Source organism: Sebastes fasciatus, chromosome 23 (assembly GCF_043250625.1).
Source record: "Sebastes fasciatus isolate fSebFas1 chromosome 23, fSebFas1.pri, whole genome shotgun sequence".
NCBI lineage: Eukaryota > Metazoa > Chordata > Actinopteri > Perciformes > Sebastidae > Sebastes > Sebastes fasciatus.
Genome location: NC_133817.1, coordinates 15,086,411 through 15,101,170, shown reverse-complemented (window position 1 = coordinate 15,101,170; position 14,760 = coordinate 15,086,411). Strand labels below are relative to the sequence as shown.

General features: G+C 41.5%; 1 protein-coding gene across 1 annotated transcript in view; it reads left to right on the top strand.

Moving 5' to 3' along the window:
* Window positions 1-4,106: 4,106 nt before the first annotated feature.
* col7a1l (collagen type VII alpha 1-like) overlaps window positions 4,107-14,760 on the top strand; it is a 71,212-nt gene continuing 60,558 nt past the window's right edge. Inside the window, exons 1-2 of the mRNA XM_074625463.1 lie at window positions 4,107-4,406; window positions 11,589-11,778. Coding sequence (XP_074481564.1) covers window positions 11,703-11,778 — 76 coding nt within the window. The 5' untranslated portion in view covers window positions 4,107-4,406; window positions 11,589-11,702. The remainder of the gene's footprint in view (window positions 4,407-11,588; window positions 11,779-14,760) is intronic.

Here is a 14,760-nt window from a genome sequence, read left to right as displayed (position 1 = left end):
TTAAATTACTAACCATGCGCTTTTGACCTGCACTGCACTGCTACTGACACACATTCACATGACAGATGATATGCATCTGATGAAAATGCCACCTATGCATGCTCATGAAAGCAGAAGTAGCCCTCCATTTTACATATTGATCCACTAAGACTGCAGAGTGAAGGTTTAGAAAGCAACACACTGCTGTGGTGTTGTGTTTAAAACATGCATCTGTTTTGTAGGAATTGAAATGATTTCTCTATGAATGACGTACAACCCATGGTATGGCATCTGGGAAGTATTCTGACATGAGTTTCTAATAGCTTTGAAGTTCGATTAGCCTGCTGTGTGTCATTGCAAGAGGAGGATGACGTTCTGGTCCATTTATTGCAGATGTATTTCAGCCAAGGATGAAAGTTTTGCAACTGGTTTAATTGTTGCAATTTATTAGATATATTTCTGTTGAAATGTTTGTATGTTCTGTAACATACGCATGATTTCTTTGTCTTTTTACAGATGCAGCTACAGTCATTACAGCTCGTTCTCATTCCCAGGTCGTCAAATACCGACAATTTGTCACGGCCCTCGGCGTGTGATACGACGCACAAAGCAACCTTTAGCGTGTGTATGAGACGCGCCAGGCTTTCAAGTAACTCTAATATAAACATATCAAAGTAAATATGAAACGCTTAGAGAACGTGTGGTAGTTTGCAGTGTGCCATAAATTACATTTATGTAACCGCAATAACACAAAATCATATTTTTCCTATTTTTTTTAAGGTGATGACTTCATAAAATATGAAGACACATTACAAGCTTCATTCGAAAACCTCAATAGAAGCTTCAAATGTGAAAAAAATGACAGCTTTGTTACAGCCCATGGATGGAAATCCTTGGTATAGCTCTATTAATATAGCCAAATGCCTTCTGCCATGGTCTTCCAGTGGTTGTTTTGATTTTGGAGCGGTGAGGGGCCGTGGGGCAGGCATGCAAATAATGCAAAAGTACAATCTGTAGTTTGAACAAACAGCCCAAAGCTGGCACAAAGTCTTTTTTGCTGCTAAATGAGCGGGGGCCTTTGGGTGCCGGCAACATGGGGGGAAGTTAAACGCAAATAACACCCACATCGTAATGATACAAAGCTGATTGAAAATCAGTAAAGTATCCTTTAAGTTTCACTTTCACTTTACAAACAGCTGTTTGTGTCCCATGTTCACAACATACAGTTTCATTTTCACTTTACAAACATAGTAATTTTAAGCCAAACCTAACTAAGTGGTTTTGTTGCCAGTGGCGGATTGTGGAAATGTTTCTAGGTAGGGCTGTGCCACATCCAATCAATTTCAGCAAACATCCCAGTATGATTTAATGCAAAAAGTGAAGATATCAAAAACACATTACTACTTTGCAGTTAAATATTTAACAATTATGTTATTCCAACAGGAGCAGTAAATAATGCTATGCAAAAACAACAGTATAACATATACTCGGTGGCGGAAAGCAACTAAGTACATCTTCTCAAGTACTGTACTTAGGTACAATTTTGAGGTACTTGTACTTGGTTATTTCCATTTTTTTCCTACTTCATACTTCTACTTGATGCCAAGAAATTGTTGCCTACTGAAGCTTTAATGTGCAATACTATTCCCTGTGTGCAATATACTCATTGTTGTTGATTAATCCCTGTTTGTTGCCTAAAGCTAAGCAAGTGTTTTGTTTGAATTCACAATGTTAAGCACGTTTACTGCGACCGTAAAGTGCCAGTATGTGAGGTAAGTTGGTCATTATCTACATGTTTGTCAGCATTTCTGCTACCTTTGTTCGGGAATCTGGTAGTGCCGATGCATTCACTCTATATAGATGAATGGAGATAGCAGCAACTGTCATTCTGTATCCCCGTGAGAGTTGAATAGATGCTCTAGAGCAGTGGTCTCAAACTCAATTTACCTGGGGGCCGCTGGAGGCAGAGTCTGGGTGAGGCTGGGCCACAAAAGGAGCTTTGTTAAAAAAAACAACAATCTTCTCAAACGTCATTATTAACAGTTCTTTAACTTGAATGGGTTCTTCTGAACATGAACTGTCCTGAACATTAATGGAACATTGAAGAACATGAACGGTTCTTCTGAACATGGCCTCTATTGCGTCTCCCACTTTTCCTGAAATTGTCTGTGCTCGTCACCAACCTTTCTCTTCACTGCAGGCTTTGAAAAAGACATGATTGGGGCTGTGTGACAAGATATATATTCATTCCACTTGGTGTCACTCCGCAATAAAGTTGTGCCTGCTGTGTTTGTGTTGCTCTGCAATTACACCACCAAACCGCTAGTTGGCGGCGGCGTCTCTATGAGTTTCCTCTTCTTCTTGTACTACAAACAGAAACTGAGCGGAGTTGGAGCTAATAACTGTTGAACCACAGAACTTCTACTGACATTACTGCAACGCCGAAAAGAGAAAATATATCTGAGTGGATTTGTGTGAACAAACATTGAAAAGATGGAGGCAGAGAGAAGTAGAACTTTCTGTGGTTGTCCGGGGTCCTGGCCGCTCAGCATCGCTGAGAGACTGGACCAATCACAGCTGTTGCGGTCTGCGTCGCCGCGACGTGTAGTTACATTTCTGGAGAGGTGCACGTCAGGCTACGGCGTCGATTCAACGCAGAAGTATAAATCAAGCTTTAATCAAGCTTATGCGATGTTACACGGGCGCCGCCACAGTTGTTGTGAAATGTTTCTCTGCTTGCATCAAGCCCGGCCGATTGCCCGTCCCCGGGAGCCATATACCCCAGTGTGATTGGTAGGTTCGTTCAGCTCGGGCTCGCGCAACAAAGGGACCTTCCACGGCAAACTGCCATTCACATAAAACTCGCGGGCCGAGGGCGCCTGGTTAGCTCAGTTGGTAGAGCGGGCGCCCATGTAACAAGACTTGGTCCTGACCGCGGCGGCCCGGGTTCGAATCCGGCCTGTGGCCCTTTCCGCATCCACTCTCTCTCTCCCCCCTTTCCAAGACTCTATCCACTGTCCTGTCAATAAAAATGAAAAAATGCCCCCAAAAAAAACTTTATAAAAAACTTTATAAAAAAAAAAAAAATTTGCGGGCCGCACTAACATTAAACTTTCATATCAAGGTGGGGGCCACAAAATATCGTCTTGCGGGCCGCAATTGGCCCGCGGGCCGCGAGTTTGAGACCCCTGCTCTAGAGTATATATTATAGTAGCATCATTGCATTTGTTCACATCTCTACACCATCTAAATCTACATCTCAGCCAGAACCCACTGTTGTGCCCAGTTTAAGTCGTGTGTATATGCATTGAGTTATAGCATGTCAAGACTGACAGCTGGCTAAACCCTATTAAACCAGTCACCGCATTCCTGGGGTCCCCATTAAAGGTGACCCAGTGCCCCTCAACACACAGACAAACACACACACACACACCAGCTGAGAGCGCCTTGTAAAACATGACAGATTTATTGTCTCGCCTCTCCTTTCTGTTGTGAGAAGGTGTTTGCTCTACAAGCTATTTTGGTCGGGGTTGTGTGTGAATATACAAACCGTGACTACAGAGGTATTTGGGGAATACAAGAACTCGTGCTCCAACATGACCTTGGCTGTGTTTTTATCAGCTGGTATTTTACCTATTTGATGCTCCATAATACTCTTGTTAGGATGAAGGGAATGTTGTGTAAATGTAGTGTAGTTTTCTAAAATAAAAATATATATTTTATTGCCAAATGAAGTAAGCTGTAAAAGACTGGGTCGGTAAGGAGTCAAATCTTGAATATTATTTCCGCCACTCTTTGCAGAGGTCGTTCAAGGGTTGCTTTCTGTCTGCAAGTATGTGTGTGTAGCCAAGACAGTTTTGGGATTTTACTCGAGGAAGATTCAACTTACAGTATGATTGTGGGTGATGGCAGACTTAATCTCCAAGTTCTTATCATCGTTTTACTTAACTGCTTATTCTGTTACCCTGAGGTGAAAGCTTGGCTGTCTGCGCCTACGCCTCCATGCATTGGTAGCAATGCATTCCTATTAGGGTCAAAGCTCATCAGCCTCTCTATCTATCTGCCTCTCTCTTCTCTCTCTCTCTCTGAGCCAACAGGTTGCAGCAGCTTCACCCCCACCCTTCTTCTCAAACTTTCCTGCAGAGCCCAGGAAAAGAAAGTCTCTGTCATACGTCCACTCTTACACACACTCAAACACACCCACCTCCTCTTTCACTCACACACATTGATTCTCATGTACCATTCAGTCGATTATCTCCGATAACACCCTCTGCAGGAATACAATATCAATTCCAGACTTTTTTTTTTTTTCTCCCCCTGACTTGGATGAAACCTTTTTGTGTATTTTAAGGGATATTTCCCCCCCCGTCGACCATCAAGAGGTCACCTGGATTGGGAAGATAGCAATGATTCACTTGTCTGCAGTGGTGAGTGAGAATGTGTGGGGCCCATTTTAGGGCCATAGTGAAAACCCATTACTTTAACTGCACTTTAATATGGTGCTTTACTGAGAGTTTTGAATTCTTAACTGCCCGGATACCCTTGTTACAGCCTAAATGTCTGGACTTAGGCCAACACTTTTGATACTGCGCCGTTACTGCTGCTCCTTACCATACAATTTCTCCTTAAACAGCATTGCTATCTGATATTAGTGCTTGCTGTTTGCCCATTTTCTCGTCGTCTGAATTGCCTTTATGTGATAAGGTACATTAATTGCTGCAAATATGCACTTAAGATGCACTTATAAACACACACTCCGTGCATTGCAGATGTCCTGAATGCATGCATGTGTGTTTGTCTTTGGTATCTGCTTCTCTGCATGATTTAATGCAACAATTTTACGAGATAAAAACAAGATATCATGCATTTTACAGTCATGTCAGCTCGAGTGTGTTCATGAATAATAAGAGCACACCAGGTTGTTTGTGAGAGCGTTGTCAGGAGATGAAACTATGCAGAATGAATTGTGGACTTTTTTTTCTTTCCCCGTGCATAGACTTGTCTTTGTTGGCTGCACTGCAAATGCAAAGTGACATTAAGACAGCGTGCGGTGTGTGCTTTTATTTGTTTGTGTGTGTTTTAGCTGTAGATCTGAATTTTCATTGCACCAAAGACATTGTATCATACATTGTAGTTCTGAGCTGTGTGTGTGACTGTTACCAGTTTCCCACCTACGGGGATAATCCATCCTGTGAAGTGGTGAGGTGGAAAATGCCATTATGTAGAAATAGCTGACGTGCAGTTAGACTTGCAGGGCAGGCAATGTGTGTGTGAGAGTGTGTGTGTGAGAAAAGGAGATAGGGAACAGAGAGGGAGTATCAGGGCCAGAGACAGTAAACTTCATTTTTGTAACATTATTTAATCCTCTCGGGGCGGCGATAAACTAAAGGTCTCGGACACACAATGCACACATTTTCTCCTCGGCGAGGCTGGACAGAGTGCTTGTGATCCCAGCGTGGCGTGAGTGATGGATGCACGTGTGTTTTTTGATGTGGGATCATTGCAAGCGTGTTGTCTGAGTATCTGACTCGGGCTTATGATCACAGACGTTGCAGGAATGTGTTAACGTGCTGTTGGAATGAGCTGAGATTTGTAGCATGACTATATGGATGGAAATGTCTTTCTGTCAGTCAGTAATAAATCCATCACTTTGGTTCAGACTGAAATATCTCAACAGCTATCATATTGATTGCCATAGCATTTTCTACAAGCATTCATGATCCCTAGTGGATGACTAGCAATAACTTTGGTGATCTCCTGAATTTTCTTCTAGCACCACCATCCTGCCAAATTTTTGCCCAATGATTTGGTTTATGACCAAATATCTGCAAAACTAATCATCATCCTCAGTTGTTCTTTCTGCTTAGTGCTAACTAGCAAATGCTAACATGCTAACAGGCTAAACTAACATGGTGAACATGGTAAACATTATACCTGCGAAATATCAGCATGTTAGCATGCTGATGTTAGCATTTACCTCAAAACACTGCTGTGCATCAGATCTGCTATGGTGCATTCCATTTGAACTGGGAATTTCGGAGTTCCCAGTCCAGACCCCATTAAGTTTTCCGACTTGTTGTACTGGAACACGTTCAACTCAGGTGTGACGTCATACCCAGCTCGAACTGCCGATTTCCGAGGTAAACAGAACGCAGCACAAAGACTCTTATGCTGCGTCTGATATTGCATACTATACCCAATATGTGTAGAGTCGTTCAGCATACTTTTGTGTGAATAAACAGTAGTATGTATCTTTTCGGACGCACTGAACTATAATTTACGTCGTCACTTCCTGAGAGCCTCCTTGCTGGTTGGAGACGTGTAACCAAGGTAACCCATGCCAACCTCATGTGACCAAAACAAAAATTGTGTAATATATTACGCTTAGCAAAATTAAATCTATATTCTCACTCTTAAATCGCAGCGTTATTGATGTTACAGAGCTGTCCGTCAATGTCTGTTATGAATGTTGTCGTCACTACCACATTGCATTGTGGGATATTTATGCCGCCGTAGTGTCCAGCATTTGCATACTATAAAATTTCACCGGAAATAGTATGCAATTTGCATACTATTGGTTTCATACTAAGGTTTCTGACATACTAAAAAATCTCACATACTGTTTTAGTGTACTAAATAGCATGTTAGTATGGAACTTGACCACCTCCTGTCATGTTTTAACTTCATTGAATCTTCTTCAAAATCATTTGGATGAATTCAGAAACACATTAATGTCAAGCTAAAACCAATGCTCTTTTATCTTCTGCTGTATTTTTGCAAAACATCAGGATTTACTGCTTGCCTCAGGAAACTTCTGCCACCTTTGGCCTAAGATGACATGAAAAGAAAAAACTTTCAAAAGTAATTTCATAAGATAAGATAAGATAGAACTTTATTAATCCCGAAGGAAATTCTTGTGCCAGAGATTGCTCAAAATTACAACAAGTTCAAGTGTATAAAATAAAAAGTACTATTTCTAGCAACAGTGCCTAAAAGTAAGATACATTTAGTAAAATTAGTAAATAAGATAAGTAAAATAGAAAAGGTAAAGTAAGCTATAAAACAGAAAAAGAAGTAACATTGCATATGATGAGAAAAAGAAGTAATATTGCAAATGTTGGACATTAATATTGCACACAATGAACAGTGATATTGCACATGAGAATGGAAAAAGTAGTATTGCACATGATATTGATATTATTGTTGTCAGTGTCCGTTGTTTTCAGCTGTCCTTCCTGCAGAAGGGGGAGGAGTTATATAGTCTGATGGCCACTGGTAGGAAAGACCTCCTGTCAGATTAAAACTGCTTTGCTGAGCACCCAAGCAAACCTGTTTAAAAACCCCGCTGTAAAATGGATACAAGAGAGCAACAGTGTACTCCTGCACTAGCTGTCATTCATCAAAACGCGCGTTTGTCCTCTCACTGCACTTCAGTAATAAGAAGATACATGCAGAGACAGATCTTAGATCTGCATTGGTATGTGAGGAGGGGAATGTAGTTTTTTTGGCTGTGTTACATTAGAGTTCAAGCCCAGCCAGCTCTCACTTCCATCTGCAGAGGTTGTAAACTAGTCAGCCTTGAGCCATTCGTCAGATTCAGAACAGGTGGTCAAATCACACGGAGGAATTTTATGGAATTCAGATTCTTTCACATTGATCTGATTTATTTTGTATGGCTTTATCGTATTAATTTATCGTTGAAATATGCTCTCTTGAGGAAACACTGGAAGTGATGCATTGGCAGATAGCTTGAAGATAGTAAATCTTTAAAGCCGAAAGAAATATGTTATATTTTCATCTCGTGTGTACTAGTTGAGTGCGGGCCGATCTCTCTTTGATGTTAGACTTATGAATTTGCAAAACCACATGCCCGTACAGTTCACACACTTAGGCACACATGCTCACACACTCGTGTGGAGACGTGTGGGAGTTAGCGAGCTAATGTAAAACATAACAGCACAAACCATTTCCCGAGATCACAGTTAATGCGTTGAACGTGTTGCTCTCTGATGGAGGTTCATTCATTTTCAAATGGGATAATCCGTTACTGTTGCGCGATTCCTTTACCAGGGCGATTTAAGTGTTGGATTTACTCTACTTAGGCATTGATTATGCTCACTTAACTGAATGTTCTTGTAGCTCTTTCTATTGATACGTTTCTGTGGTTCTCAGTATACGTTTAAGGGACGGTTTTAACACTCAACCCATTCTGGCTGCATTCCAAGTGGATCATTTAGCAGCATGAATGCAGTAAAGATACTAAAGTATGTTACTATCATTGCAGTATACTTCCATACTTGCTTTTAAATATCACTTTCCAAGCTACACGTCTCCATGAGAGATAATATGCTAGTAAAGAAGCTGCAGCATTTCAAAGGGACTGAATTGCTTCCACTCGGTGTATTATGCCAAGTGAAAAGCCGTAGCCTTGGGGCTAATCTCTTTCATGCTAACCTGAAGTTTCCTCTATCTGTCGAGGAAGAAAAAGAGGAGGATTTTCTGTATCCCGGAGTGTTACTGGACCTCCATTTACTCCGGGACAGCTAATACTCTCCCTCCGTCTACAGTGGATTGCTGTGAAGAACAACTGCGCTGTCACCAGTGAGACTCATCTGTCTAACTGTACCATCATTTCTTTGAAACGCTGCCAAAGACTGTCTCCATTCATCCCACACATCCAGAAAACTTCAAAAACATGATCATATGTACAGTATAAGCAAAAAATACCACATTCTGGATTGCAGATAATTCACATGGTGACATTTTTCCACAAATCTGCTATGGTGTCAACATGTTATGGCTAAACAGTGAAACACAAAACATAACAGAGAGGGCTGGTGGAAACTGCAATTCGCCATGGGGCAAAAAGTGCAATTGCACACACACCTCGGATGTGATTAGCCTTGCTGCCTCGGCCTTTGCTCTGTAGATAATCACCTCCACAGTGTGAGTTTTAGGGCATTTCAGGCCCTCAGGGAGTTTAGGTAATCCTCAGTCTGGGGCATGTGCACATTGTCCAGAGGTTTGGTTGACCAGTCCAAATATCGTTTGCACCTGTAGAATCATATTCCTTGAACCTGTCACACCTCTTGAATTTACTGATGAGGACTGTGCGTCTCTCCCCTTTAAGCTACTTTAACTGAAAGCTTTCCAGTAGCTACTGCTTTGTCTTCAGTCCTAAAAGCATATTCACAGAGCAGCATATAGTTTGACTTAAAAGTAGTCTAAATCAAAGCGTGGCAGCCTTTATGAACTGTCAAGTCCTGTAGCTTAATATATTATGTATGATGAGACACTTGACATTTCCGTGTTCACAACGTTAGTTATTCACATGTATTATTATTGTACCTGAGGGAAAGCAAGCCAAGCTGTTAGTTTGTTATTTTTTGACATTATGATTTTGGAGAAACATGTAAGTAAAAACACACTGGTTTGATTGCTTTTATATTTATTTATGACATGTATTTTTTATCTGTGTGAAAATGAAACTGGGCTTAATGAGATTACAAACACAACTTGGTTGCAACAGTGAGTTGCACGTTGCATTAGGTTCATGTAACTTTAGCTAGGTAGCTGCAATGGTAACAAATTTCTATTCAAGTGATGTCAAAGGATTTTTACCAGCCAGGGTATTGTTTTCAACTTGTGAGTCTCTGTGAGTGCCATCATGGCAAATATGGTCCTGGAGACACCGACTCTAGCGGGAACTACCACATAGGTGGTTTTGAATACTTTGCCAGGTCTGTCTGTGGGCAGATTTTGTCAATACGATAGTGTCACAAGATGCAGCCCCGAAATTTTACAGGTGTGTAGTTGAGATCAAAATGAAGGCCGAGTTTGAAGATGGGTGTGGTCCGAGCAAGGGCGCCGGATGTAATGGGGTAGGAAATGGGGACAACAGTTTCTCATCCCAGCTCGTCACATACTGACACTTTGTCACCCGTTGGTATCACTTTTTTGTCGCAGTAAACACGTTTACGCAAAAAAAACAACACTTAATTAGGTTTAGGAAAAAACGTCGTGGTTGGGCATGAAATGAATACATTTGTGAAGTAAAAATGTGACTTGACGTTATGAACACGGGACATAAATGTTCAGCTGATTGTAACGTGAAAGTGTAACTTAACGCACGGGACACGAACTGCGGTCTCCTGGATGAAAGCCTTGTGTTGTTGTCACTTTGACTCGGCACTGATCCCTTCTCTTCCAGTTTATGACTTTATAAATGTCACTATTATTGTGGATGTTATTTTGCATATTCTGTGTGTTCTGTTTGGACCAGATATCAAGCAAACATTGGACTTCTGCAAGTCCAGGTCAGCCCTCTCCCACCCATGTCGTTTACCTGTGTCCATCTGAACAAATGCCAGCACACCCAGCTTACGTTTTGGTTCGCTTGGAAATGGTACGAGACCACCTCTCACAAGCAGTCTCAGACCGGTTGTTATAGTCCGCACCAGAGTTCAATTAAAGTAGACTAAATGTTGTCTTGTGTACGTCACCACAGCACTTTGCCTGAGCGTTTACTGTTGGCGCGGATGGGTTTACGTTGTAGTTAATGGAAAGTTTGGTGCGTCTTCTGCTGGCGCTCAAGAGTGCCTTGTGTTGCGGTATGTAACGCCGATGGCCGTGACAAATTGTCAGTGTTCGACGCCCTGGGAATGAGAAAGGGCTGATGGAGTAGGGACTTTTGGCCCCCCAACTTTACGTCCCTGGCCCAATTTGGCATTGCGGCTGGTGTGATTCCATCGCAAGATGGTTCTATTTATGAACAGTGGCATGCATCGAGGTCAACCTGCAGTCATAATGTATTATTGAGGTAATAACTTTTAATGTTCTTTTAATGTTCATAATGTGTAGACCTCCCAGTTACTGCTTTTAATAGCTGGGTTCATATTGGACAGTTTAAAAGCCTTTTTGATGCTTTTATTTCCATGGCGTCATTGGAATCTGTTATAAAACTGTTTACAGGGTCTGTACACATAATGATGGGAGTACGACATAATCTTCTTTTTCGGCTGCTCCCGTTAGGGGCACCACAGCGGGTCATCTGTTTCTATCGCTTCCTGTCCTCTGTATCTTCGTCTGCATGTCCTCCCCCACCATATCTATAAACCTCCTCTTCGGCCTTCCCCTTCTTCTCTTGCCTGGCCATCTTCAGCATCCTTCTCCCGATATACCCAGCATCACTCCTTTGCACATGTCCGAACCATCTCAAAACTCGCCTCTCTCGCTTTGTCTCCAAACTGTCTAAACCTGAGCTGTCCCTCTAATTTATTACAATAACAAAATAAAATCATTGGATTTATAATTGCAGATGGTGATCGTTGAAGTGAAGTGTCGTTGAAGTGTGATGGAAAAGTTTTATTAACATAACATGTATTATGTGTTATAAGCCTGTCTGATAGCCTGCAGTGTACGTCAAAATTTGATACCAAGAAATCCGTCATTGTGCATACATTTCTTTAACACTGTGTTACAGGAGGTCTGCAAGAAAAACTCTATGACTCTGCAGAAGAAACACGAGTCCTTTACAAATGAAAAATGTCTGATTATATTTTATCTTTGAGTGCCTGTAATGACTTTTTCCCTCTCTCTCTTACTTTCAGATAAGAGGAAAGATGAGTTGGAATTGATGATTGTAGAGTGGAGTTTAAGAAGGGGATTCGTTAAGAGAGGAACAGGGAGGAGGAGCAGGTGATCGAAGGAGGAAGAGGAAGAGTATGGGCCGCTCTTCTGTGTGGATCTTTCTACTGTCCCTTTCTCTCTCCCATCAAAGCATCACAGCACAAGCTGAAGGTAACAGTCCTACACCCAAAGAATACACTCAAACACATGATTCATTCATTTATTGTTTTCAACTCCCCATATAGCACCTTAAAGTTTTTTTTTTACTCTCTTCAGTCATTAATTTATTCAAGATTTCAGTCAGTGACTCATTCCCTCAGTCACCCTTTTTCTTTCGCTCTGTGTTATTCAACCAAGTTATACCGCCTTATGGCGCCATCAGTTTGGCGCCATCACTTCTGAGTCAACACCATATGCGTGATTGTCAGCAGTGTGCACACGTCTATGAATTAGATGCCTTGGACGCGCAGGCCAAAGAAAGGGCAGGTGCTCAATGAACACAGTCTGTGCGGCGAGTGCTCCATCATTAAATCTCCACACATGGATTGGTACACGGGGCAGACACTAGCCCAGCTCCGCTCTCTCTCTCTCTCCAGACTGTGTCTAGGAATTTAAACATCTGCTCGCCTCATGTACAGTACAGCACTCTGTCTGCCAGCCTGTCAAACCCATCTCCCGGATACAGAACCTTCGCCTCAGGTGCTATTGGATGTCGCCAAAAGGTCAATCAGCCAATCAAAAGTTAGATTTTCCTCCACCTGGGATGTGGTTGGCAGAAAGTGATTGGTAAAGTTGTTGGGCAGAATTATGGAAGGATATAAATAGCCCAAGGCCATATGTGAAGCTACAGCTCTCTTGTAACTGCTATCATTGTTTAATCTAGACAGTGTTAATTCACATGTCTGTAGCAACCCTGAGGGCCTACTGGAGCATTTCATATAACACACAAGAAGGAGCATGTGGTCGATTTCAAATTAATAAGCCGACTGACACCTTAAAGCTCTATTAATTTATATTTTTATGAATCAAATGTGCTATGTGAGGAACCCTCAGAGGATTATCATCAAACTATACAGCTCTATGGAGCTTTTTAGCCTCTTTTAAGTCAGTGATTTTGTTTTACAGCCCACAAAGTGACTGTCAGGTGGCCATAAACCTGTCTCCATGTCTGCTGGATGTGCAAATATAATAGGCACTTAATTAACCTGTCAGCCATGACAACAACTCAAGCAGTAAACACAACACTGACGACGTATCACCTTATTAACGTGGCGAACATGTTAGCACATGTTTACACATCCAGCAGGGCCGGGCAATATATCGATGTTATATTGATTTCGTGATATGAGACTCTTTAGCTGCTAAATGTTCCATTATGTTCACCAGCTAGTTGATAACTTTCTGATTCTGCCGTTGCTGGGCAGGCACCCTAGAAAGATGCAAAAATGAGGGTCAGAGTCAGTCAACCTGCTATTTTATGTATTATAGGAAGCAATAATGCAAGACACACAAGCCTACAAATTTACAAAGGATTCTGAGTCTTCTAAACCAGTCAAACCAGCCAAAGACTGGGTCGGGACCCACAGGTGGATCAGGAGATTTTATCATGGTCGCCAAATAAATTAGCAGAATTTCTTCCATCGTCTTTTATTTACGATTTATATCTACAGTAAAGCTTTGAGCTTCATGAGGAAGTCTGAATGTTCGTATTGTTCTGATAATTGTAGCCTACTGATAACATTAAATCTAGTGTATATTCTGTTTGTTTTACTGATGAGAGTAAAAAAACGAGAGCCTGTTAACGCCGCCTAAATGCATTTACTTGGTCTCATTTATAAAGTATTTAACATGTGTATATGTTTTCAATAACACATGTATAAAACAAAAATGTATATCTCTTTGAAATGGCTGATACCTATTCAAGATATTATAAGGTGATAAGGCAGTAAAAATGGTCAGGAACGTTCATTACACGCACAGATTCTCTCCTCTCACGGTTTATAGATGAGGCCTATATTGAATTGGGTGGCAATGGTTTGTCAATTTGAAACCGTGGGTGCCCAAAAACAAAGTTTGGGAAACACTGGACTAAATGATCTCTTTAGGTCAGAATCATGTGGACTTTTTCTGTTACTCAAATCAACTCAAACAATCTATATTTATTAAAACATGACATGGTAATTCCTGACTCTAAGAATAAAGTACATGTGATGAGGTGATGCGACGGTAGTGAAGAACCAAACATATATGAAAAACAGTTCAGAAACAAGAAATTTCTCCACAAGGTTGGCGGTTCGATCTCCGGCTCCGCCTCTCTGCATGTCGAAGTGTCCTTGAGCGCGACACTGACGGGTTAAATGCCAAGGTCAATGAGGTGATTCTAATTAAGACTAAGTTTTAAGTGTAGGTGAACTACGGTGGCCGGTATGAAAACATGAATGGTCCTCCCCTGTTTGGTTTGTCCATCACAGGCTACTGTAGAAACATGGCGGCCGGCTCCGTGAAGAGGATCCGCTCAACATGTAGATATAAACTGCTCATTAGTTTCAGGTGATTATACACTAAAGAAAACATACATATAAATATTATATTCCATTTCTGGCAATAGATCCCCCTAAATGTTACGCATTGCTCCTTCAATTGGCTATGTGGTTCTCTCTATGATTTTTCAGCTACATCATGGACTGCGTTGAATTCAAATTAGAACTACAACATTTTGAGGAGAGTTGACTGACTTGCTTGTTTACATCCACTGACTGTCCCAACGGGGGCGGGTACATGTCACTGGAAACAGATCCTGGGGGGCATGACAGTGCATTTCACACATTTCATTTAATATCCTATAATGTCCTACACTTTGTACTGTAGCTTCATGCATCTACTGAAATACTTTCTTCTTCTTCTTCTTCTTCTTCTCGGATGAACTTTTACATTCATTCGTCTGGACAAAATGTGAACCTGATGGCCCTTTGAGCCGTGCTCTCTGATGGTTTACATCTCTTCTCCTGATCTTGTTGGAGCTGATTGCAGCAGTGCATCGTTATTTCTCAGGCATTTTCTTTCACTGGCAGAAATTTTCTGCAGCATATGCTGAATCCACTGAGCTACATCTAAGGCGTAAATCAATGGTCTAACAGGTGTACACACAACCTT